The 27,951-nt window shown below is 32.1% G+C and overlaps 2 protein-coding genes across 2 annotated transcripts; both read right to left on the reverse strand.

Moving 5' to 3' along the window:
• Window positions 1–5,462: 5,462 nt before the first annotated feature.
• On the reverse strand, window positions 5,463–18,545 carry LOC139523491 (uncharacterized). Its single transcript, XM_071317553.1, has 8 exons — window positions 18,388–18,545; window positions 16,937–17,119; window positions 14,820–15,263; window positions 13,287–13,334; window positions 11,188–11,637; window positions 9,071–9,118; window positions 7,018–7,461; window positions 5,463–6,405 (listed from the first exon to the last, which is right to left on the reverse strand). The coding sequence occupies exons 2-8, from the start codon at window positions 17,001–17,003 to the stop codon at window positions 5,648–5,650; spliced, it is 2,259 nt and encodes a 752-aa protein (XP_071173654.1). The 5' UTR covers window positions 17,004–17,119; window positions 18,388–18,545; the 3' UTR covers window positions 5,463–5,647.
• Window positions 18,546–23,455: 4,910 nt separating this feature from the next.
• LOC139523496 (uncharacterized) lies at window positions 23,456–27,916 on the reverse strand. The gene is made up of 4 exons (XM_071317556.1): window positions 27,549–27,916; window positions 26,079–26,194; window positions 25,011–25,038; window positions 23,456–23,848 (listed from the first exon to the last, which is right to left on the reverse strand). Exons 1-4 carry the CDS (start codon window positions 27,787–27,789, stop codon window positions 23,523–23,525), a joined length of 711 nt encoding a protein of 236 aa, XP_071173657.1. The 5' UTR covers window positions 27,790–27,916; the 3' UTR covers window positions 23,456–23,522.
• Window positions 27,917–27,951: the final 35 nt, after the last annotated feature.

Here is a 27,951-nt window from a genome sequence, read left to right on the forward strand (position 1 = left end):
TGTTCGATATCGCGCATTTCATGATTTTCAAATTGATCATTTTCCGGCGACTGCGATACACTATCGTCGATACCTATTTCCATAGCCATATTGATTTCTTCATAGTGTTCAATGGTATTTACTGTATCCACTTTATTTGTATATGATGGTGAACTCATTTGATTTCTTCGATAACATTGGAGAAAAAGATAACGCAAACTAAGGGTAACTATCACAAGCAATATCACTGTTAACGAGATCAATATAATTTCTGTTATTTTGCTAAATATGATGTTTTCCTGTAATAAATACACAAAACATGTGTCTAGTAAAATATCAACGAATACTTTAAAAAGGAATCGTCTGTTATTATGAAATATATTTGAAAAAATCCTAAGTGATGGCAAAGTGGTATACCGGTATATTAATGACACATACCGCCTAAAAACAACCATTAATATAGGCAAAACAAATGTTAAACCAAGATTGAAAAATTGCGAAGACAACATTATACCGATTAACGAAGAGAACCTGTCATTTAACACTAGATGGTGGATTTTTTTAACATAAACCTTTTGCAAACAGATGATTGTGAACCTATTCGATTTATTTTCAGCACACATATATCGTGAGTGCATACTTTGAAAGGCTGTCATCAGTGTTTAATTTCAAATGAACCTAGTAAACAAAATGAATTGAGTTGTCTATGCATTTCTTTATGTTCAGCAATGTATGTCGGTTGCAGCCGCAAAAACATAATTTTCCAAATAGAAAATGTATATCCCAATCGGTCTAGATTTCATAACGCTTTGGTTTGTTTCCTCTTTCTTCTCTTAAAGCTATTTGTTTAGCTTTTAATATGTTCCGGGCTAAAACACATGATGTAAATAATTAACCATTATCAGATATAACTGACTGTATGTTTATATTTGTGATACTCTAATATTCTGTCTGGTCTTCAAATATGGGTGACCGTAAACAGGAAATTTGACAATAGAAACTCTTAATAAGGTGGAGGAATTACGTAAATATCTCTGTACTCAACTTTTTAACTTGTTTAACTTCAAAAACAAAGACAAAGGAGTGTTTTGTTTTGTTGGCCATCAGTAATGTTTCTTACATTAGTGTATCCTTAAATATCACTTAGAAGTCAAAAAGAACAAAGTTGTGAAACTTTTTAACTATTGGATTGTTTCTATACCCAATAACCACATGATTGATGACAACAACCATAGTACGGTGTTAAAAAATTGTGTAAAAAGCAAATGTCAATTATTGTTTTCGTCCTTACTCATGCATGTTACTATTGTACGAACATTTTTAATGATTTTACGGCATTACGTGTACGTGAATGAACGTCCACGAACAATAGAGTATGACTGCGATTTTTCTTAGAAGTACAAATTGAATATAAAAAAATTAGGTACCTAGACATCCGAATGACCAGTATCCAGTTGAACCCCATCCTGTAGAAACTCCAATATTTGTAATATTTAATGGGTTTGAGGTATAATTCCATTCCATGATTTGCTCATTCAATTCATTTTCAACTCTAATATGTCCATTGGTCCATTTAATATAAAATGTTCTATATTCGTTTTGGTTTAGAACTTATCCATGATGCGTTGCCAGTGCTCTACCTTGTTTTCTGTCGCGTATGACCGATTTTGAGTTAGCCCAAGCGCCTAATACTATCTCAAAAAGAGGATCGTGGTAAGTATTTGATGACATTAAAGCTATATGAGCATCCTTGCTGGCCTTAACCTTGAATCTAGTACTATCTCTTACTGGATTTCCAATACCAATGCCATTGTCTGACAAAAGAATGTATTTATTTAATACAGGTTTGGGGTTTCAATACTTGGTACCTGACAATCTGTAAAGATAACAATAAAGTATGAGATTTGATTTACTTACACCTACGTCATTAGGTCTCTGGTATATAGTTGTCTCACTGGAACTCATCCTAATATTTTGTTATTTGTAAAATGCTAGAGACGTTTTCAATTTCCTGGACGGGTAACAATTTATTTCTACGTTGATAATTTGGGAAGGTTTTAACAGTTTTACCAATATTGAGTCCCATTTTTGGAAATATTATTCAATGCTTATCGCTACAAATCATTTCCCAGAAAAAAATACTTATAACATTTAACTTATGGTTAAGAACTGTTTAGCTGGGGTTTGCGTAATGATTGTAGGGTTGCACCATTAGTTTCAACACAGGGATCATGAGAATGTTATAGCTGTTGATTTTATTCAAACATCATTGTCAATATAACGAAATTTTGCGACAGTCATACAAGTAAGATGTTTAACTAGCTCTAAAACCAGGTTTAATCCACCATTTACTACATGACAAAATGCTTGTACCAAATCTGGAATATGACAGCTGTTATTCATTCGTTTGATATGTTTGAGTTTTTGATTTGCCATTCGATTAGAGACTTTCTGTTTTGAATTTTCCTCAGAGTTCGTTTTTTTTTGTTTTATTAATTTTTATACGACCGATATCGGTTGAATTTCAAAATTGTTGTTTTAGGTGAAAAATTATCACACACGAATATGTGTAACATCAGTGTAACAGTTTAGTTAATACACATTAAACGTAGTCAGTAACCCTATAATAAATTCTAAAAAAAAATAATTAATTAACATTTACAACATATCAATTATAACAAAAATCTGTTCATTTGTTATCTGAGATTTGGTGATTTTTAGCCCAATCTAAAATATTAATTCGTTGATTTTAAGTTATAGTGCAACCAGATAACCTTTTATACCAAATTTTAACAAAATCGGTCACACAGCCCATTTACTATACCTTGTTCCTTAATTGAATTACTGAGTATAAGATTTTTGCTGATGTTTGGATATTTTATGCCGATTATGTTAAATATCCCCCTGTAATTCTACACGGTTTTTTTTTGCAATGGATTTTCTGCTGAAGGCCAATCCGCAAAGAAATAAACGAAATCTTGGATAAAAGATCATTAATGCAAAAACAAAAACCTAACGAGTTGTGCACAAAACTTAAAACTATTTTTTGTGGTTAATCTCTGATTCTAAAATTAATTTGCTTCCTGTCCTTCATTTCATACACAAATCCATAATCACCAATTTGACTGTAAATTTAAATATATCTATGCTTACCTCCATTACTCAGTACAGCTGATGAGATCAGACAAAAGAGGGAAAATATAACTATAAATGTGTTCATTTTATCGTTTTGTATGTTTAAAACTGGGAATAGGTTTCCTAGATTTCAACTTGTCTATTACTTGTGGACGTTACCTGCTACGTATATAAAGACATGCATCTTTATCTAAAAAAGTACGTTAGAGTTATACATATATATGTATATATTCATTGTGTTATATAATATGCTGTAAGATTAATGAAAGAATCCAGAAAATAAATTGAGGCAATGTTTAGATTTGTCCGTATAAGGATATGAAAATGATATATTAATATTAATTGCTTTCACCTTCTTAAAACTGTGTGTTTTAACGGCGCAAACCGACAAAGATACGGTATTGGAAATGAACAGAAGTATTTGAGAATAAAAATGGGGAGAATACTCCAATCAATAAAGATTGAAATAACAAAATCATGCAACAAGTATGCTAAAAATAGGATGGGAGAAGTCATAAGAACCAATTTTGGAAATACATAACAGCTAAACTCAAACTAAGAGGCTTTAAAGAGCATGTGCCGATATTTTAGGTCTGTTTGCATCTTCGACAATGTAACTCTATGACATTGTAGACGAAATCTTTTTTTTTTTATCTTGCATTGATAACTTTTTTTTTCGGTTTACAATTTTAGTCTATTTTCTTTCGTTTTCATCTAAAACACAAAAAAGGGTTACACATGCATTATTTAAGTGCAATTACTTCTATAAATAGTCTGTTTACAATTTCGGCAAAATTGACTTCTTTGTAGATCTCATCTTGTTGAACGTTTTTGTAATTTAAAGTTTGTATCTATTCTTTATAGTCTTCAAGATTATAGAAGAAAACAAAACAAAAAATCATTAAAGAAAATATAAAAAGTCGTTTTATTCCTACAAGGGTGGACTACTACTTCATACTGCGGACAATGATTCAACTGGTTCGGCTATTGAATAATGACAATACACATCTGGAGTGTCTGGAAACATTTAGCCTATCATCATTTTGAGTGTTACTTCGCTTTAATAGCAAATTACTCCTCTTTCGGAATACCAAGATCATGATATTATATGGACTTTGTTTGAAATGTTTTGCAATGAACACATAAAATACGATGTTTCGTGATTTAACATCAAATAAAAGTTTACTTGATGAGATTTACATTTTTGTTTTTACCCCTCACCTTACCCACTTATCCAACTACACACGTCGCATACCCGTGGTAGTGTTAGTAATCTATGTCAGTGAGTCTTATCGGATTTGATTTCATCTTTCAAACAATGAGGCTGAATGTAACAGTCTTTTAAGGTGGTATGGGAGTCTAAAATAAAAATTATAGAATTTGTTCATACTTTGCCAAAACGTTGTATCTATTGATACATGTTGAAAAATATAATAAAAATGATAGGTCACCGCGCATTTTCTCAAGCTATAGGACGGGACAAAATGACGCATTTTGTATGGATTATACAGGAAAAAATACCATTTTGTGATTAGAAACTAAACAAAATGATAGAATTGTTAAATACTTCAGGAAAAGATAGCTTTCAGACACTGCTTTGAGAATATCAAAAGAAAAGATAGGGTCACCGTACGTTTTTTCCGGCTAAAATACAAAATAGGAAAATTCCATACAGAATCCTTCAGAAAATGCACTTTTTTAGAGTTACCTCCCCTTAAAATGCCAATTTAATTTTTTTTTTAAAACAACCAAAAATAATTAACATTTGCAAAAATATCAATATTTAGAAGTTATATTCTTATAAATTGGTACTTTTAAATGAAAATGTACATTAAACATCTGCATTCCTGCATCAAATTTTGCTAACTTGATGGAAAATCTGGACCTTTGATTCTCTGTTTTTTACAATCCAAGATGGAGGAAGACACCCATACCACCTTAAACACAGGCTTTGTGTTCATTTCACATTTTCATGTTACTGGTTATCAATATGGATTTAATTTCCCGCTATGATTTTCTCATGACCAATTGAATCATACCATTCACAAAACCTCAATAATCAAACGTCATTGTCTGGACGTTAAGCAATCTACATTCAGTTAATAAATAATAATCTTATCTTAGGTTTTGCTTGCAGTTTCTTCTTAAATTTTGATTTAAAAAAAAACCCAGATATAATACGATACTCAAAGGAACAATCAATATGCACACGGATTATTGTTATTACCTACACAACATGCGAACTAATGTTACTTATCGAATTTTATTCTGCTCGGTTAAATAGATTGTACAACAAGAGTTCAAAATGCACTGATTTTAGTTTGAGATATAAATGAAATAATTATATATTCAAAATCTTCCTTCACTTTATTGAGAATATGAATTTTGAACTCTTTATCTACCTTCTTACAGTAAAATACTTTGTGAATGTATTTGTTTTGCCATGTAAAGAGTTACCATTGATGACATCTCTTTGATGATTAGCTAAATGCTCTATATGGTGTATTCGTAGCTTTTCTTAGGTCCGAAATATTTATATAAAACTTGATATACTGTTGAAACATTTGTCATATTCACTTTCACTGCTTAAGGAAGAGCGTCTACTGTTAAGTTCTGAAAGGTTATCCTCACTTGCTACTTGAACTGTATCACTAACCACGTGTTTTGTCATTTCCGGAAGTACTGACATTGACATATCACTCATCGTGTGTTCTTTAATTCCCTGTATCGTTTGTATTGAGGTCGGCATCGATATTTGTTCGGCATCGCGCATTTCACGATTTTCAATTTGATTATTTCCCGAAGACGATATGTATACACTATTATTGACATTTATTTCCAAAGCTAAACCTATTTCTTTACATACTTCATTGGTACTTCCTGTATCAGTGTGATCTATAGGTGATGAGGATCTTATCCGATGTCCCATCGAAATATCACGAATCTTTTGTTCTACAATATTTTGTATCGTTTGTTTACAGGTCGACGTCGATATTTGTTCTGCATCACGCATTTCATGTATTCCAATTTGATCATCTCCCGGCGGCGTTAAATATACACTATTGTTGACATTTATTTCCAAGGCTATATCGATTTCGTCATATATTTCATTGGTATTTCCTCTATCAACTTCGTCTTTAGATGATGGTAATCTTACCCGATTTCTTTTATAGTGTCGAATAAAAAGACATCCCAAAATGAAAGTCACAATGACAAATAATATCGCCGTTAATAAGATGAACAGAATTTCTGTTTTCTTGCTCGATAAAATCTTCTCCTGTTCTTGAATTCCTGCAAAACAAACAAAAACCGTTTGTCTTGTCAAATGTGAAAGTATACTTGCGAGGAATAAATTTTGGCCTCGAGCTTTCGGCAATGCAAAAAATATTGGAATAAGTCATGATTACTAAGGGGTATTTTATTGACCAATAGTATGAGTTCAAAGAAATTTGTATGAATACAAAACACTGCGAGTCATACGTATAAATCATGTGAGTTCCTATATAAAAGGATTTACTTCGTCATTATGGAATTGCCTCGAAACATTAGTTCAAAATACAAGCTATGCTGCATGAAGTAATGATAAGTTTCCGAACTGTTTTATGAATATATTTTTCTCAAACTTACCAGCATAATTTGTTCATTTCATAATTTGCTAGTAGTCGGGTCGAGTGAAATAAAAAAAAATATAAGTCATGTTAATTTGACTCTAGCAACAGATGGCTTAGTATTGTGGTTAAAAAATAGTGTTTGATAAATCTTAAACATCGTTTATGACATTTTTTGACAAAAATAGGTCTTAAAGAATGAACTTATTTACAGATCTACAAAACAGCAAAGAATACCACAATGGACATGATCACCACTTTAAAAAAACACTTATTTATGATAAAACGTTCGTACCTTTACATGGAAATTTCCAATTCCCTGTTGAACCCCCTCTTGTTGAAATTCCTATATTTCTGATTTTTAATGGGCTTGAAGTATCAGTCCATTCCATGATGGTCGCTTTACTTCCATTTTCTACTCTAATACGCCCATCTCGCCAGCTAATGTAAAATTTCCTATATTCAGTTTGATTAAGTACTTGTCCTCCATGCGTCGCCAATGCTACCCCTTCTTTGCTGTCACGGATGACCGACTTTGAGTTAACCCAGCCACCCAATACTATTTCATAAAGAGGATCCTGATCTGTATTTGAAGACATTAATGCTACCTGTACATTTCTGCTAGCCTTAACTTTGAAATTAATACTATCGTTTACTAGATGTTCAATAACAATGCCATAGTCTGACAAAAGTATGTACTTATACAGGTTTGGGGTTTCAATACTTGGTCCTTGACAATCTGAAATTATAACGACAAAAAAATAAAGCATAACATGTGGATAATGAGGGTATTTTTAGTAAACTTTACCCGGAATAATTTAATTGCAGATTAGTTATTCCCGTTAGCTATGACAATGATTTTGCTCTGTCGAAATATGTTTTTTACCACCTTTATATTTTGTAAAATCAATTTCGATTAGAACCGTTATATAAATATTTTACTCCTTGACAGCTGATGAAGAACATGGACAGTCAATCCATTCATAAAACGATAACCTCTTTTATAAGCAAATCATGCTACAAGAGACACTTAGATATTGTGAGAATCGTTTTGTAATGGCGAACAGTTCACCAGCGTTATTCGGTCCAAGATGTAGAAAGAGGAAGAAATGTCATAATTATAATGTGCAAAAAAGATCGGCACATGCATTTGGTCGTCACTTTTCGACGATAACAAAATGGATTTTCATTTGTCATTTTGTTGTCTTTTAAAGCTGATTATGCGGTACGGAATTTGCGCATTGTTAAAGTCATTAGGATGACATATAGTTGTTATCTTCTGTGTCATTTAATCTCTGGTGGAAAGTTGTGTTATATTTTTTTTTACCATTTAAAAAAAAAATATTTACCAGAAAGTTGTGTTATAAGAATCATTGAATATCTTCTCAGTTTTATATAAGACGAGCGTTTGTACTATGACATTGGAATGACCAATTCCGTGTTGAATCTCATCCTGTAGAAATTCTAATATTTCTGATTTTTTTAGCCTTGAACTAACAAATTGCAAATCGCACTTGTCGTTTTTTAGCCTTTTATAGCTGAGTTAAAGACCTTACGGTGACTTACAGTTATTTTCTATTTCGTGTGGTTTCCAGTTGAGAGTTATCTCGTTCACAATCAAATCTACAGTTGTCTTCTTATTTTTATATCGAAATAATGATTCATTTAATAGTTTTCGCTTTACTTTTAAATTCTACTCTGCAATGGCCATGACTGCATTTTATTTAAAATGTCTTGTAAACAGTTTGTGGCACTAAGTCATGGCTCTAAATGTACCCTTTAATTTATTCAGCAATTTTCCTTTTCATTTGTCTTTGCACTTTTACGGTCTTTTTGGTCGTATGATTTTTGCTTGACGAGATAAGGTCATGTATGTTTTTCAGCGTTTCACGTGGGTCCAGATTTGATATTCAAACACAAGCGGTGTTTTGTCGTAGTGTTTTCATTCTATTTTATTTTATTCACCATTTTCTCTTCTTTTTTTTTTACCATATTGAGAAAGTATATACTATATAATACTATCAAATATAAAACAAAATATTGGCTTCATTGTCAAGTTTACTATCAACTATAAACTCGTTATTAATTGCAGTTGTTTTTTAGTCAGTTATGTTGAATTTCTTGTGATGTCTGTTAACACTGTTCTGGCTGCTGGATACTTATCATTTTCTCATTAATATATTATATCTGCTTGGGTTTCACACCTACTTTGGTCAATATAATAAAACTATACAACTTTCATAAAGGTGGAAGCTTTAGCTAGCTATATATAAAACCATGTGTTACCATATATTTTCAGAAAATGCTAATACCAAGTGAGGAATATGTCTTCCCCTTCTTGTATTTACCTTGGAGTGTGGTATTTTTCTGAATCTTTTGATCGTTTTCCTGACAATCTGAAATTATAACGACAATAAAATTAAACAGAAGATGTGAATAACTTGATCGAAAAAAAAATGTCTGTTCTATTATGTTCCTATTGGTCGTATGACTGTTAACGTGATGCGGAATATGTGCATGCAGCTTTCATGTGTTTGGCTTTAGATGCTCGATATGCTGTTAGGTCTATTCTAGAGATGCCATTCGGTCGCAAGAGATTTCATAGTGTTGTTTTCATTTTGTTGACCCTTGTTTTTATATTCCAATGCTTTTGTATTTCATCGGGAAAGTGATTAATATGCCATGATCATTATGATTTACTATACTAACTACAAAAACTTTTTTTGCTGGCGGAATTGTCGATTAAATGCAAGATTTTTCAACATGATGCGCACCAGATTAAATCAAGGACAAACGAATTGGTTTAATTGTGAGATATAAACGTTGAATTAATTAGTTTTGTATGTCTGTGTCTATACTTACACAGTTTACTAGTAGCTGCAAATAAATTATGTCTTTTTGGTTCATCACTCAATTTGGCAATATAACAGATCAATTAAAAAAAAAAAGTGTTATACAATTAGAAGTGAAGGCTAGAAATTCCGGTTCAACTCACCGTTTTCTTATGAAAATGTCTATGTCAAGTCAGTTATACGACCGTTTTCCTAAGTTTCAATTAAACAATGTTTTGTACTTTTTTTTATAAAAAATCGGCAATGATGTACGTTTTATGGTTTTGTTTGTGCATAAACATCTATAGAGACAATCATAACTTATCATATATATACAACATATTTAACTTATGCAGGTCACACATACATTATTATTATTAATGAATAAGATGTAATGGTAAATATCAAGCAGACCAAATGGCATTGTACGATCACAGTAAAAATAAGGTGATGTGTATAATTGCTAATGAGACAAAGAAGATGTAAACAGTTAAAGACAACCTTTTAGTCTTCAGAGATACGAAAATGGATAAAGTCGGCTTTACAAGGCCCTGACATGAAAAATATGAAACTGTTCAATTGAAAAAAACCGGCATGGTTTACAAAAATAAAACAATTTATCGACAAAAGAGGGGCGACAGATACCAGAGGGACAGTCAAACTCATAGACAGAAAATAAACTGACAACGCCATGGCTAAGAAATAATAAGACAAACAGACATATGATAGTACACAAGACACAACATAGAAAACTAATGAGTAAGCAACACAAAAACCACCAAAAACTTGGGGATCTCATGTGCTTCGGAAGGGTAATCAGAACTTGATCCATATTTGACACCCGTCGTGTTGCTCATGACAAAATAAGTGCAGGCGTGAACCAACGACAACCACTGAACTACATGCTCTTGGCTGGGGACATGCACAAAATTAATGTGTAGGGGTTGAACACGTTTGAATTTAGATTTTAAACATATTTTATTCATTAAGATATGAAAAGGATTGAGCAACATGTTTGAATGCGCCACTCCTCCTGTTACATTGGACGGTGTTATAACAATACAACATAAGAACAAACTATAAAAGTCAGTGGAAATGGCTTTACTGATAGGATCGGTTCAAAAAAGAAAACATCAAACAAAATAAAACAGACAGGACGTGCATGATAGGCCTATGATATCTATGCATCATTCACAGAGTACAGATATATGAGAGTACTTCATTTACATGATTTACTGACAACTACTTAAACATGAGTTCAGAGAAAATAATTAATATAAAAATCATGTATCTAAAACAATTCTATCCACAAACAAATAGAAAGCGGAATAATTGTAAACTGTATATTAAAAGATAATTGTAAGTAGTGTATGGATTCAAGCTGAGAAAAAGAAATTTTTTTTTTTACCTTTTTATTTCTTTGAAATTTCTCATCGATATTATATATAAGGTTGAATTTGTTTGACAGACAGTTTTGTTATTTGAAAAAAAAGTATCCATTTTTTGTTATTTAATTTCCAAAAACTAACTTCATAGAGAATGAACAAATTCAGAGATCCGAGTGAATCAAAAAATCACAAATGTACATATATGTGCCTCTTTTCAAACAGAACTACATAACAAAACGTGTGTACCTCGACATGGGAATGACCAATTCCCGATTGAACCCCATCCTGTTGAAATTCCGATATTTCTGATTTCAAATGAGCTTGAAGCGTCAGTCCATTCCATGATTGTCGCTTTACTTCCATCTTCTACTCGGATCTGTCCATTGTTCCATTTGATATAGAAAGTCCTATATACAGTTGGCTTGAGTACTGGTCCACGGTGCATTGCCAATGGTAGCCCTTCTTTGCTATAACGGATGATAGACTTTAAGTTATCCCAACCACCCAATATTATTTCATAAAGAGGATCTTGTTCATTATTTGAAGACATTAAAGCTATATGTGCATTGCTCTTAGCCTTAACTTTGAAACTAATACTATCCGTTACTTGATTTCCGACACAAATGCCGTTGTCTGACAACAGAATGTATTTATACAGGTTTGGAGTTTCAATACTGTGTCCCTGACAATCTGAAACTATAAGGAACAATGAAATAAAGCATAAACACAATATATATGATGTGAATCACACCGGAAGTTTTTAGGAAACTTGATTGGAATTACTTTTAGCAATAGAGATATCTTTGAACCATCTTAATGTTTTTTTTTTTATTTCCATCTTTAAATTTTCTAATATTAATTTCAAGACTATTTCTAAAATATTCTAAACTTCGAAATCTGATTCAATACATTGCACTAGTACTGTACATGTCAAGCCTTCAAATAAAGGTTTACCGCTATCCTTAGCAAAATTACTTTCTATCAAAAATCCAAACTTTTCGGTGATGGTCCGATTAATATATCCATCTGGATAGAGACTAAAGAAACTACTGATACGGCTTCCCTCTCCTCAGTTGTAGACATGTTGTCCCATTGGCACTCATACAACATCATCTTATATCTATATACCTCCAAATTATCTTCAGTTGTCATCTCAGTACCAGTATATGTGATAAACGAAACTATTTTGATTTTAAAATCATGCAATGCCGCATGTTTCCTCTTCTTTGCAGCGATATACCAATTTCATCCGCGAATGTAGTATACGTTTTCGACTCATATGATATTCGTCTGCTTTCAGCTGTTGACTTTGCAACGTCATCGTTGTCTAATATAGTATTAGCTTGAAATATTCAGTCTGAACCAATAATTATACAAGATGGTCCTGTTATTGTATATCCTTTTTTTAATGTTCATCGTTGACATATCAATCAGGTCATTAGTTTTCTCGTTTGAAACGCTTAACAATTGTCATATCGGGCCTCCTATAGCTGACCATGCGGTATAGTTTTTGCTCATTCTTAAAGGACGAATGACGATCTATAGTTGTTAATGTATATGTCACTAGGTCTCTGATAATGTGTTGTTATATTGACAATCTTCTTATTTTTATATTCAGATATAGATTCTGTGTGCTGAGGTTGTTTATCATTTTATTCAGCCGACAGTATTTACTTTTCTTATCTTTGCGGTAATGTTTTCTTATGTGATGTTTGAAACTATGCATAGCTCGGTATTTATCAAGCGAGCTGTTGAGTTTTTGGCGTTGAGCGTTCCTGATGCAGGTAAATCCAGAGGTAAAAATCAGACGAAAGAGGATATACCCCTGTTGGGTTTTTTTTCTATATCCTTGTGTTTATATTTTTCTTATGATTGTACTAATCCTTGTGTTTATATTTTTCTTATGATTGTACTAATCCTTGTGTTTATATTTTTCTTATGATTGTACTAATGTATGTACTACATATAAACTACCAACAGCGTTTTTGTTTGCGTCTTTGTTAAATTAACTATCAATTACTTATTGTTTTCTTGCCGTCTTTTTTTAGATATTTTTGTATGTTTGTTTTATTGTGTTATCCAGTTGTGTTGTATGTCTTTGACGTATGTTTACACAGTTCTGGCTGTTGGCTTTGATTCCACACCCAATGGTGTCATTGCAACGGAACTGTAAACAACTGCAATATAAGTGGGAGGTAAAGGTGGCTATAAAACAGGTTAAACCCACCATTTTCTTAGGAAAGTCCATGTACCAATTTAGAATTATGGCAGCAGTTTTCCAACAGTACCGTTGGCTGATGTTTGATTTTGTCAGATGTTTGTGGAATCCCCCCTTTCAAACTTACCTTGGAGCTCGGTATTTCTCTGATACTGTTTTTCTTTTCCCTGACAATCTGAGATTATAATGATAATGAAATCAAACTTAAGATGTGATTTACATTGAAAATTTTAAGTTAACTTGATCTTAATTATTTTGAACGCAAATTAATCATTTCTTATTTCGAACTAGACTTATTACCGGGTTTGTACTTATTTAATTGTTTTCGAAATACTAAGGATTTTCTTACCCCAGGAGTAGATTACCTTAGCCGTATTTGGCACCACTTTTTGGAATTTTGGATTCTCAATGCTCTTCAACTTTGTATTGATTTGGCTTTTTAACTATTTTGATCTGAGCGTCACTGATGAGTCTTATGTAGACGAAACGCGCGTCTGGCGTATAAAATTATAATCCTGGTACTTTTGATAACTATTTGAACACTGTTTGTCTTTTAGTTCTTTTTTTTTCAATTTTTGCCATGTCGTTGTTAGTTTATTTTTCGACTTATGAGTTCGTATGTCCATTTGGTATCGTTTGCCTCTCTTTCATATTAATGGGATGTCTTTGCTCTATCTAAATATTTATTTTGAAGCCATGATTGTTTAAACATGTTATACTTTGACAGCTAATTATGTACAGTGGGCAGTCAAGTCTTACATTATACGCGTACTGCTTTTAGTAGCACAGTCCACCAGTATTGGTTGGGATCCACATATGGTAATAAGAAAGAACTATCTAAATGCGTGCAAAAATTTGACTGCAAGAGATGACATGTTTGTTTTAAATCTAAATACAATTGCATACTTAATATCGGTATCATATTGTTATAATATTTATTATTTTTATAAGCCGAAACCAGTTTATTGCAGTGAATTAGATTGACTGTTAATTGAAAATGACTTGATGTTCTTATGTTTAGCTTTTTTTAGAGCTGTTCAGATAAAAAAAACTATTTAAGACTGATATTCGTTTACTAGTGAATGGATTTGAAAAGTAGTTATCCTGGCCTTTAAGCTAGGTAAGTTAAAACCCAAATACCCAACCAATATCGTACTTGATTTACTATTACATTATTGGCATAATAAAGCAATTGTACATTTACATTTATACCCACATTTGTTGAAATATGGTAAACATGTTTTTGTTTGTGTCATTTGGTATCTAAATTGATTAACCATTTACTTTGTTGTTATAGAATATTCCTCGAAAAAAGAGTTAATAAATCAAGCTTTGTTGGATGATGTTAGTATACCTATTACGTTTCCAAACTGGTTCATAAAATATATTTCTTATCAAAATAACCAATATAATTGATAAAATAAATGTGGTTTTGAACTAGTAGTCGGATCGTTTGAAATTAAATTAAAAACAGTGTTATACATAACAGCAAGTGGCTAAACATTGTTGTTTTTAATCGAAAGTCTTTCATAGTTCTTGGATTTCAGAAAATAAAGCTTGAGGTATGAACTAATTATTAGATCTGCAGGACAACTATGCTCACCAAAGTGATTATTGACACCACGTTTACATAAAGCACTACAAAACAAAACGTTGGTACCTTGACATGGGAATGACCAATTCCCTGTTGAACTCCACCATGTAGAAATTCCGATATTTCTGATTTCTAATGGGTTTGTAGTATCAGTCCATTCCATGATTGTCGCTTCACTTCCATCTTTTACTCTGATATGGCCATGACTCCAGCTTATGTTAAATGTCCTATACACATTTTGTTTGAGTATTGGTCCATGATGCATTGCCAACGGTAGCCCTTCTTTGCTGTCACGGATGATAGACCTTGAGTTAGACCAACCACCTATTATTATTTCATAAATAGGATCATGGTCAGTATTTGAAGACATCAAAGCTACATGTGCATCGCTCTTAGCCTTAACATTGAAAGTAATACTATCGGTTACTGAATTTCCAATACAAATGTTGTTATCTGACAAAAGAATATATTCATATAACTTTGGAGTTTCAATACTTGGTCCCTGACAATCTGAAATTAAAATGACAATGAAATAAAATATAAGACAATATCTAATATGTGAATTACACGGAACGTGTTAAGCAAACTTGATTGGAAGTAATTTGAATGTAAATTTGTTTTTCTCTTAGCAATAGCTAAAATATCTTTGCTCCATCTTTATATTTTTTATCCTTTTTATTTTCTAATACCAATTTCAAGTATAACCCTTTTTCAAACATTTCACACTTCGATATATAATTAAGCATGTTGAGTACACGTAAAGCCAAAACTTACAAAACGCACTTACTGATATTCTTAGCAATTTATGTCACAAGTACAAAATTTCTAGATACTGTTAGGATGGTCTCGTAATGACAGCCAGTCCATCAGCATTGTTTCAGACCAAGAGGTTGTAGCATGAAAATACTATCAATGTTAATTACAAAACTTGCCAGAGATTTTGATTGTAAAATATCTGCCATAGATTTGTGATGGCATGACGAATATATAGATCTGGAACCATCCATAGATATGAGTCCTACATATATATAACAGCAAGTGGCTAAACATTGTTGTTTTTAACAGAAAGTTTTCATAGTTCTTGGATTTCAGAACTAAAGTTTGAGGAATGAACTCATTGATGATCATGATGAGCATGCATGATCTTTAATCTTTTATTCTAATTTAATCAACACTGGAAGGCCTCTGACAGACCAAGTGAGATAGCCGTTGACAAACACGTTTAAGGTACAAGTAAATGATTCTGCAATATTACGAACATAAGTATTGCGGTTTTGTACATTGTTACCGGATTACCTGTAATTGATATCGGTATCATATCGTAATATTGAGTTGTAATATTAACTAGCAATCTAATATAAACCAGCAAAACTAGTATAGAATACTATGCAGTGTTACTCGTTTCACAAATTAATGTTCATTTGTTAAGTGAAATGATGGTTTTGGACTGTCAGCATGATCGTGTGAAATAAATAATAACCTTTAAATAAGCCCAACAACCCAATATTATTTTATGATCATAAAGAGGATATTGTTCAGTATTTGAAGACATTTAAGTTACGTGTGCATTGATATTAGCCTCAACATTGAAATTAGTACTTTTTGTTACTGGATTTCAAAAACAAATATAGTTTTCTGACCATAAACATGTATTTATACAGGTGTTGTGTTTTAAACTTGGTCCTTCGCCATCTGTTAATTCAGCAACAACAACAAAAAACAGAAACCTTGATTATAAAGTGAAATCAAATGAAAGCGTTTGATTCTAGCTGATATATAGCTATTTCACGTCCTTTGAGTTAGGTTCGGCTGTAAATGGAACCGAATGCTCGGACAAATGACCAGGACTGTAAAATTAAAAGTTAAAAAAAATGATAGAATAATTAAAGGCAACAGTATACCGGTGTTCATAAATCGGTTGAGAGAAAGCAAATCCGGGTGACAACCTAAACCTGAGGGAAATGTATCAACTATAAGAGGAAAAAAAAAACAAAAAAAACCAGGAACACTGAAATGCATCAAAACTCAAACATAAAAACATGAAAACATGAAAACATGAATAATGAAAACATAAAAATCTCTCAAAGACTGATACTTATATTCACTTACTTTTTGTCCTCAATTACAAACACAAATCCCCTAAAATTACATATGATATTGCAGTCAAATGTATCTATGCTTACCTGAATTATTCGATACGGCTATTGAGACAAAACATAAAACGATAACTATGACACTAAGTGTGTTCATTATATCATGTTGTCTGTATAAAGCTGAGAATCAAGTTTCTCGGATGTTGACTTTTGTATACCTTGCGGACGTTTTCTGTCGCGAATATAAATTCAGAAGTCTTTTTAACAACGCATCTAAAAAAATATATAGGATAAAGGATGTCATGATTAAGGATAAACATGCACTTAGTCATTTGTTAGTTGAATAAATGTATCCTGGAAAACCAGAGAAAAAGATATGCGTTGTAACATATTCTAGCCATCATAGTTTTCCATTTCCTAATTAAATTTGAAATCAAAGAGTTTGTCTATTTTGTTAATTAACTGCTTTGATCTTAGTTCTTTAAGTATTTTTTCATATTATAATCATAATAAATCCTTTTTCATTCGTCTTAATATGAAAAAATGATTGGAGTTTTCCATGCCTTTTTCTTTCTTTTTAGCATATGTGATGTTCGGCGAGAGATCTATACGAGACCCAACTGCTGTCTTAAAATGATAATAATAAATTATGTCTTGATTTATCTGCTACACAACAACTAATTTATATGGTCACACATATTTTTCGATTTTTTTTAAATGTGTGTACAAGTTGATATATATATATGACAGGTAAAACATTCTAATATGACGTTTTTATTTTGTTTTGTAGGTGAAGTCGTTTTCTAATCTACACAAAATATGTTCGACACCTACACATACCCTCAGAGCACATTGAATTTCTCACTATTTTCATTTTCACATTTAACTGCTAAACCGTGTTTATGTAATCTAATGTCATGGGATTATTCAAGAAATTTGCAGTTATTTTTTCATTTTGTTTTTAAAAAAATTCATATATTAGTATCACTTTTCAATTTCATGCTACATTTTAGTAAATAATTAGAATTGGAATAATATCAAAACTCTTTTCTTTGCTATGAATAAAAAAAGCATGTTATTATGTTTTTACTTAAACTAAAAGATATAAGGAGAAGAGAGTTTCATTCCTGGTACTTGCTCTACTTGGGAAATAGAATAGAGAATAAAACTTTCATATGTTTGTAACACCTGTTACCACTACACGGTTTTCATTTAAATAGCGTGTTATCCTTTTTTCTACCATATAACAAAGCCGTACTTTGAACTATAATTGTTTCTTTTTCACACATTGTGACCTGCATGGAGAGTTGTCTCAGTGGCACTCATACCACATTTCTTATGTATGCTCAGATAACTAATCAAGTCAGTCACTATAAAAAGAATGTCATTTTGTTTTGTAGAAAATGTAAAACTCAATTGTTTTGGTTCTTCTCTGATACTTATTTATTTACTTTTAGTTGTTCAATTAATTATTGCATACACAAATCTTTATATTTACATGTTATTTTGCTATTTATAAGTTTTCTTGTAATTATGCTTACCTGCATGATTCGGTACAGCTTAAGATGTCAAATGTCAAACGGTAAACAAATGTGTTTATCCTATCGTATTGTCTGTATAAAACTGAGAAATAATTTTCTCGAGCGTTAATGTATGTAATAATTTCGTTCGTTTCTTCCTGTTACGTATATGAAGTTATGAGTGCATTTATTTCTGTAAACGTTGTGTGGCGTTTGTTGTTGTTTTCTAAACGCTACAAAAGTAGAAACAAATACATCGTTCAATCAGTGTTTACTGACCCTGTTTGAACTTTCAATAATGCATGCACATGTTGTTGGTAAACAGACTTTTTTACAAACGTAGAAACAAATACATCGTTTAATCAGGTTGAAGTTAGAAACAAATGTAGCGTTTGTACTAAAACGTGAAACGATGAACGACAAACTGTAGACGCATTTCTAGCGAGTGCATAGTTTGTCAAAGTTTACGTAAACTTTGCAAACGTATGTTTAATAGAAACAAATGATCAAAACATGTGCGCGCATATAGCCGTGTTAGAAAGAAATGCACTCTATGATTCTTTATTTAACAATGGGCACCTGTGGTTTATATTTACTTTTCCGATTAATCAAATAATACAAAAACATTTTTAACGATGTCTAAAAATTTAACGATGTCTAAAGTTGTCAATATAAGGATATAAAATGATAAATTGAGACCGAATGAAATCATGACAAAATTGATGTTTTACAATAGGCTATCCAAACACGTTATTAAATATATATATATAAAAACAAGATAATATATATGTCTAAGGATTATCGGGTTAAAGATTTGTTTTGTCAGTTGTTCGGACTCCTTGTGTTGTTATTTTTTGTAAAATAATTTCCTCTATATCACACACTTTTCATTTCAATAGAAAACAAAAGAAGACTCCAATAGCTAATAAACAGTCAGATTGTCTGATAAAATTCCATTACCAGATTTATTTTCTTACGATTAAAGATCCAAATTATGACAATGCTATGTATAAGGTTAAAGTCTTGAGTCAGTTTTTTCCGCCATATTTTTTTTTAATTACATATCTCGAAATGGAGTTACATAATCTAACAATATTTTTAGCTTATTCTGTTCCTTAACTATTGCTTTTCTGAATTAAAATTAGTTGCATACTAAAACTACATATGGTGGTCATGGAAAACAAATGTCCATGAAATTTTTTTTACAAGAACATGAAGTCAAGAAATATTTAACACGAATGGTGCCACACGTGCAGCAGTATCTGCTCACCCTTCTGGAATACTTGCAACCACTCCAGTTTTGTGGGTTAATTTGTGTTGATCAGTCTAGAGTTTTCTATGTTCTTGAGTATTGAATTTTTGCTTGTCTTTTTGTCGTTTTTGCAATGGCGGTTGTCAGTTCGATTTCGACTTATGAGTTTGCTTTATTGCTATTGTTTATGTTTATGAAATCAAATTATAATTAACAAAACGTTAAAGGTTAAACGTTTTCTATGTTAAAATATGCTTTGTTTTATTTATAAAGTATTCCTTTAAAAATAGAAAATGTTATGAAACTGTTTTAAAAAAGCCTTTTTTTAAATTTAGACCAAACTAGTAAATTATTGGTTAAATTTATACACATACATTTTGTTTTTCCAAAATCCGTACATAGCCCATTTACGATATCTTCGAGTGAAATTGACTTGATGAGTAAGCATTTCCATAATCATTTGGTTTAATGTCCCCTGTTATTTTACAGGTTTAGGTATCCAAATTTCAGGAATTAGATTGCCTGGTAAAGCTTAGTCCCTTTAGAAAAGGACAAAAGCTCGGATTACTGATAAAGAATATAAGAAAAATGTCAAATTTTGAATATGAAAAAAAAATGTTTTGGTAAATCTCTGATACTTATCTATTTACTTCTAGTCCGTTTATTTTTATATTACATACTCAAATCCCTATAATAAATATTGCTGTTTCATGTAATTATGCTTACCTGCATGATTCGATACAGCTCATGAGACAACATGTAGAAAGGAAAATATAACAACAAAATTTATGTATTTATTTATTGTTTTGTCTGTATATTATATACAATTGAACAAAGATTCTCGTGCTTCAACTTATATTATGAATTGCGGTGGTTTCCTTTATGCCCGCGTCACACTGTCCCGATTTTTACGCCGATGGCACCACGATAATGGAAATTTTCAAAATCGGGGCTGATCGTATCCAGATCGGGCTATTCGTAGTGCCATCTTTAACCATCTTTAACCATCGGCCACTTTTTCTAGCCTTCGGGGACAACTTCGGGAAGGGTTCTAAATTTTTTAACATGTTAAAAAATCCCCGAAGGTGCGCCCGATGTTGAGGGTTCGTATTGAGTTCGTATCACCATCCTCAATATCGTAATGTCACTGGGAATGCATCTTTTCACATCGTATTGCATTCGTGTTTCAATCGTTTCCATCGGGCAGTTTTGACATTACGATGTCTACACGAATGAATCACGAAGGTACCCGAAGGTCTTACGATGGCAACACGACTTCGTGAAGACCTCGTAATCCCGTCGTGTTGCCATCGAATAAAAGTACGAAGGCGACAAGATGGAACTACGACGGCAATAAATCCAGCTAAATGTAAGTTAATTTTCGCGCTAAAATACATTTAAAGTGCCATGCGCGATATGCACTGGTCAGTCCAATACGACATTTAAGAAAGACGTTCACAAAACATGGAGCTCATACCATATGATTCTATGAGAACAAGAAAGGCGACAGTGTTGTTTCTATTAATTCAAATGGAACAAGAAGAGCAGCTATTACAGGCTCAGGATTTACTTTTACAAATAAAATATTATTTTTTGTCAATTTTTTATATCAAGTAACATAATTAAAGGTGACAAAGAATTTAGAGTTTTTAGTTTATATTAGACAATGTCGGAACATATTCAATTTCTTCTATTCACAACAACAACACGAAAAGACAAAAAAGTTAGTTATGATAAGAGCGATATGTTCAGGCCTTTTCCATCTGGATTGTTTCATATCATTACATGCTGGGGTTCCTTTAAATAAACGCGCCTCGTACACCAACACTGCAGGTACACGTATATAGGGAAACCAACTTTTTATTCATTATTCTGATTTTTTATGTATCGTCTGAGTTGTTGTCACACGAATGTTTACTCCATAACCATTTTGTTTTCTATATGTCATATTTTGCCGCCTTTGTTGCTTTCCCCACATCCTTTCTTTTGTCTATATTATTGTGATATTCTCCTGGAAAGAGCTCTTTTTGAATAAAAGGGATCAACGAACCCATTACCTTACCTTTAAGATAGATCAGAAAACATGGGCATAATTATGGGTGATTATTCAGACTAGTGTACACATTTTGCAATGTCGAGCGTGGCATCCCCGCGTATGCAGGGGCGGATCCAGCCATTTTAAAAAGGGGGGTTCCCAACCCAGAGTAAAGGGGGGGGTTCCAGCTATATGCTCCCATTCAAATGCATTGATCGGCCAAAAAAAGGGGGGTTCCAACCCCCGGAACCCCCCCCCCCTTTCTGGATCCGCGCCTGCGTATGTAACATATTGGGGACAAATATGGACACTATATTTGTATATGACACATGCAGAAAATGGTAATTTGAATATGCATATTTGATACATAAACTATTTTTTTAGAAATCAACCAAAACATTTAGTAACTGGAAATACCTTTAATATTGTCTTTAGAACAAGCAGGTAAAAAAATGAACAACCAATTTCCTGTGTATTATGCTATTTCAAGGAGAAAAAACAAGTCCATATGCATGACCTTGACCTTTGGCCTTGAACGTAAAAAATGTCAGATCATTACAAGGAGGAACAATATACCAAATGTGGTTAAAATCTTTTGAAGCATATTGGTTTTAGAGTGTCCACAAGGGTGGTATTGCCTTGTATTACAACTGCCACTGTGACCTTGACCTTTGAACTTTAAAGTCAATAGCGCTTAAGATATTCTAAACGAGTAACACCATACCAAGTTTTGAGCAGTTTGGTTCTAGAGTGTCCATAACAATTTTATTTACACGCAACTTACATATAGTAGGCGAGGGGATAATAAACTTTAAGTTTTATAAGAATTAGACAAAAAGATCGATTACCCGCCATGCATGGCAGACTTGTACAGAAACGATATGTTGTCGAAATTCTGTTCGTATTTTTTAGACATCGTATGGCCATCGCGCCATCATCGTAATCCATCGTGTAACCTTCGTAATCCATCGTGTAGCCTTCGTAATCCATCGTGTAGCCTTCGTGATCCATCGTGTAGGCTACGGCTGAGATATGAAGCTTAAATACCCGTCTTCGGTTAACCTTCGTATGTCATCTTTTGCTATCGTATACAATTTCGGCACCATCGTATAGACTTCGTTATTCATCGTACTTGCTTCGGTCACTTTTTGGTATTTTAACGAGATCGGGACCAACTTCGTACGAACTTACAATTTTAGCTTTCGGGTGTCCATCGTATATAAAAATCGGGACAGTGCGACGCGGGCATTAACATACATAAAGGTATGAGTCTTTAATTTAAAGAAGCACCTCATGTCTATATTAACTTATGATATTATATTGTGTGATTTCCCAATTAATAAAAGCATAACAAAAAAAAGAAATTAAACGATTTTAAAGTTGTCAGTATAAGGATATAAAATGATAGATTGTCAACAAATAATTTTAATTGATATGTAGCTAAAAAGTAAAATATATATTTGTAAACAAAAAAAATTATTTCAATCAACCAATGTAGAATCTCAGTAGTAAGGAAACGTTTATATGATAAATTGAATTCGAACCCCGCTCCGGATATTATTCCTTAAACAATGGCCGTCGACTCATGATGTAGTCAAGAGGGTCAGTCAAGTGTGTTGAAAGTGTCATTAAACACCAATAATGGTTGATTTTATGTATGTTTTTGGCGTAGTTCTTTCGGTTTCTATATTATTTATTTTTTTGAATAATCAAGCTACGTCTTAGATATTTATACCGGTTATTGATATCATCCTCACTAAATTTCAAATAGAATTGGTCACTTTAAAGAAAACAAAAAATCGTGAAATAAAATACATGTATTTGAATCGGGTCTGTATGATAATGTAAAATACAATCAGGAAAACCAGTTCATATGATTTTACTGTCAATTAATTCTTTGTTCTTTTTAGCCTCTTCCTCGTCTACTGGGTGTGGTTCATTGATCGTCCTGACCTTTATCTTCGACTTCGTAGGTAAGCCTGCTGAAACTGGAGGTTTTATATATTCAATAGGTTCTCGAGGCTTTTGAAATAATATACCTTTCTTTTTAGCGAACAAGAGCAGATAACCTCCAGTCAAACCAGTAATTACTGTAGGGAAAAATACCAGTATGAAACACCATGAAGGGCTATCGGAATCTGGGGTCATCACAAATGTAACAACGAATGTAATGATTGCCAGGAAACTGGAAGCAGCTGAAAATTGAAAAAAGGGCTGTTGAAAATAAATGTTACTGTTAGTCAATGGAAAAGTTTAGTATACTTTGAAATTTAGATCTAGGGGATATGTCCTGAGTACTTATTACATTATATAATTGTATAACATTCATATTTATATATTCATTAAACAAGTTCAAAACAATACATGTAGCCCATCGAAACTTGAATTATAAATAGAATCAGTCATGTAATTCCAACAAGCATTGAAGGTACATGTAATCTATACTCTTATACGGATATATATATGTTCCAGACCATATGAGTATTTGGACCGTACGCGTACGGTCCAGCTGATGTTTTGGGATCATATTGGTTAAATTTAAACAAATGTTTATCAAAATCATTATGTTTAGTTATAAAAATTGATTTTATTACATGTATATGGATGAAATGATTGAGCGAGCAATTGAAATTAAATATGTGTTTATTTTTATATCCGTGATTCCTATTTTGGTACTCAAGGTGACACTGACTTCCACAAAGAACGTCATATTTTTTTTTACAGTAACATAATTTGTTCATGCACGTTGCTTTGCATTTTTTTTGTAAAGTTCCTTAAAATTCTAAAACGATTGTCCTCCCACTCTAAGTTTACTTCCGATAACTTCAATTTTAATTAGTATACTTGGCTTCAATATATGAATTACTGACATGCTAAATACAGGAGATAAACAGATTAAATAAACGTGATTTTTAAAAATAGTTATAACATTATTTTGTATTATTTCAATTACTATTGAACTTTTTACATTAATTTGAGATGTAAGCTATGTTGATCTGTTATATACATTTGTATCTGATAAACGTGACCAACTTCTTAATATTAGTCAGACCGTACGCGTACGGTACTGACCGTATGCGTATTTTGAAAATATACGCATACGGTCCAGACCGTACGCGTACGGTCCAAATACGCATACGGTCTGGAACATATATATGATTATTTTTTTCAATAAAAAAATATTTGTAAAATTTCAAACCAAATGTTGGCATGTTGTATATCGTGAAGGGAAACTGGTAGCTTTTCATAATTCTTTATTTAAAGTTGTGTAAATTAAAAAAAAACGCTATACCATAATTACTATTTCAGTAATGAGCTGTTCGAGACTTAATTCACTGTCGGTAAATAGTAACTTACCAGAGACAAAGAATGCTATAATGTTGACAATTATGTATATCAACTTGTACGATTCGCTCGTGTATGTAACAATGTATTAGATTTTAGCGAGAGAAATTTATGTATTACTGAAAAATTATTACACCAGGGTTTTCGATATCACAAACTGGTCAAAACATTTACTAAATTTTATCACCGGTATAAGGAAATAATTCGTAAATATAACTCAACATGCAGACATCTTATACGTTCAGGTATTTCACATCCAAAATTTTATGGAAATATTCTTTATAAAGCACAAAAATGTCAGTATTCTCCTCAGAAACTAACAAAACCTTTAAATAGACTTATTAAAAGGGGATATAGTTACGATACTGTTGTCAGGTCATTAAAGATTGCATATTTTGGCTTTAACATTGATTCACTGATAGGGTCTTTGCATCGGAACTAAACACATTTATTTCTAAAAAAACAGTTGTTGGCATGACACGGGTTATGTTCTTCTCATATATTTTATGATAGTATGATACTAAACCCCTAACGGGAGGGATTGTACCTGATATTCATATGATGAAGACATAATCTTTCAATCAGTTTAATTGAGGTCTGGAGCTGGCATGTCAGTTAACTGCTAGTAGTCTGTTATTATTTATGTATTATTGTCATTTTATTTATTTTCTTTTGTTACATCTTTTGACATCAGACTCGGACTTCTCTTGAACTGAATTTTAATGTGCGTATTGTTATTCTTTTACTTTTCTACATTGGCTAGAGGTATAGGGGGAGGGTTGAGATCTCATAAACATGTTTAACCCCGCCGCAATTTTGCGCCTGTCCCAAGTCAGGAGCCTCTGGCCTTTGTTAGTCTTGTATGATTTTAAATTTTAGTTTCTTGTGTATAATTCGGAGTTTAGTATGACGTCCATTATCACTGTACTATTATGCATATTTTAGGGGTCAGCTGAAGGACACCTACGGGTGCGGGAATTCTCGCTACATTGAAGACCCATTGGTTGCCTTCGGCTGTTGTTTGCTCTATGGTCGGGTGGTTGTCGCTTTGACATATTCACCATTTCCTTTCTCAATTTTAATTATGGCAGGTTTAGACATCAGATTCTTTAATGCCATTAAAACAAATATGAAAGAACCAGCCATGGCGGTTAATACTCCAATCATTCCGAAAGTTTGTGTCGCTTTCAGTGCACCTAAAATGTATAAGTAATATGTTCGTTAAGAATACTGTGGATTCATTTATTTTCGTGGATTAAGGAAAACTGAAATGCTCATTAATATTTCATTTTGTGGTTTTTCCGAGGGTTGCATACAAGGCAATAGGAATTTTTTAAATCTTTAAACATTTAATTCCGTGGTTAACCTTTACCCACGAAATCCACGAAAATTGAGATCCAACGAATAATAATGAATCCACAGTAATTTTTTTTTTCTTTTCTGGAAATACTTAGGATGTTCTACCAAGGGAAAAGATTGCCGTACCTGTATTTGGCATAACCTTTTGAAATGTTGAGTCCTCAAAGCTCTTCAAATTCGTACTTTAATTGGTATTTCTTACACTGTTGGTTCGTGCGTCATTGATGAGTCTGTTTAAGGCAAAACACGCGTCTGGGGTACAAAACTATAATCTTTGTATTTGATAAATTCTGTTTTGTAAATTCAGCAAAATACTAGTTCAGACAAAAAAATAAATAATTCATTTAAAGTTTATATAAAAACAAGCTCTAAAAACTACTTTGAAAATTTGATATACAGGATAAGATTCAAAACATTGATGAAAAAAGTAAACTTTATTTATATAAGAATCTTAAACAAAATTTACGTTTTGAAGACTATTTAAGAACATCAAACTTTACATATAGAAAATTAATAACAAAACTAAGAATTAGTGACCATAATTTAAATATAGAAAAAGGCAGACATACTAATATTCCTAGAGAGCAGAGATTATGCCTTAAATGTAAAACATTAGAAAACGAAAAACATTTTATATTAGATTGTAAATTAAATATGGAACTAAGAAATAACTTTTTTAACAATTTGGATTTTAATTTTTCTGTTAAAGATTTATCTGATGAAGAAAAGTTGATTTTTATACTCAATCCATCAACACCATCACAAGTAAATAAATTGGGGTCCTACATCAAAAGGTCATTAGAACTGAGGACAGGGGACACTGGAATATTTACTATAAATGAATGATTGTGTATATATATATATGTGAAATATAGTTATATTGTTTATTATTTTGTATGTCACAAACTTAATGTTTAAAGTTTACATGGCAATAAATATTTGAATTTGAATTTGAATTTGTAAACTAGTCCGGAAGAAAATGAGATGAATATCCGATATAATATTAGTTAAGACCCCTCTCAAATGAAGTTATTCACACGTTTCAATATGCATGACACATGTGCTGAATGTTTCTTGGAGTTAATGCACCACTTTGCTTATAATATAAAACTAGAGACCTATAAAGAATTTCAGCTGAAAGTTAATAGCCATACCAACAAATACTTTAGTAGAACAAATTGATAAACCCACCTGAACTTGTACTAGGAGTCCAATCAAGGCAAACTGTATTTCCAGTGTTCATTGCAGTACATTTCGACCATAGTCCATAATAAACTGATGTTGTTATTCCGAGAGATGAAATACTAAACACTCCCCAGTACGGTGCTATCACAGCAATAACATGAAGTATTACAGAAAGAACGGAAAAACAGGAAACGCCAGCAACCCAGTTTGGACGAGTGTACCATTCAGGAGGAGTCGGTAGAAACATGTCTTTGTAACAATTTGAATCTTAATACATAAAATAGTATAAAAACAAATTGTATACAATAGTACACGTAGAAAATATTTGATTAATCACATGTATAATGTATTGTATTGATCAAATATCATGTTAAAATTGTAAGTTTGAAAGTTAAAACGCAGCTTTACA

This window comes from Mytilus edulis, chromosome 5 (assembly GCF_963676685.1).
Source record: "Mytilus edulis chromosome 5, xbMytEdul2.2, whole genome shotgun sequence".
NCBI classification, from domain to species: Eukaryota; Metazoa; Mollusca; class Bivalvia; order Mytilida; family Mytilidae; genus Mytilus; species Mytilus edulis.

Excerpts from the sequence above, each read along its gene's own strand:
- LOC139523491 (XM_071317553.1), bottom strand. The coding sequence starts at position 17,003 with ATGAACACACTTAGTGTCATAGTTATCGTTTTATGTTTTGTCTCAATA. Across the intron at positions 15,264-16,936 it reads AGCCGTATCGAATAATTCAG|ATTGTCAGGGACCAAGTATT; the intron begins GTAAGCATAGAT and ends TTTTAATTTCAG. Across the intron at positions 6,406-7,017 it reads TTGGAAATTTCCATGTAAAG|GAATTCAAGAACAGGAGAAG; the intron begins GTACGAACGTTT and ends TTTGTTTTGCAG.
- LOC139523496 (XM_071317556.1), bottom strand. The coding sequence starts at position 27,789 with ATGTTTCTACCGACTCCTCCTGAATGGTACACTCGTCCAAACTGGGTT. Across the intron at positions 26,195-27,548 it reads GACTCCTAGTACAAGTTCAG|GTGCACTGAAAGCGACACAA; the intron begins GTGGGTTTATCA and ends TATACATTTTAG. Across the intron at positions 25,039-26,078 it reads TGTCTAAACCTGCCATAATT|GTCAACATTATAGCATTCTT; the intron begins AAAATTGAGAAA and ends ATATACATAATT.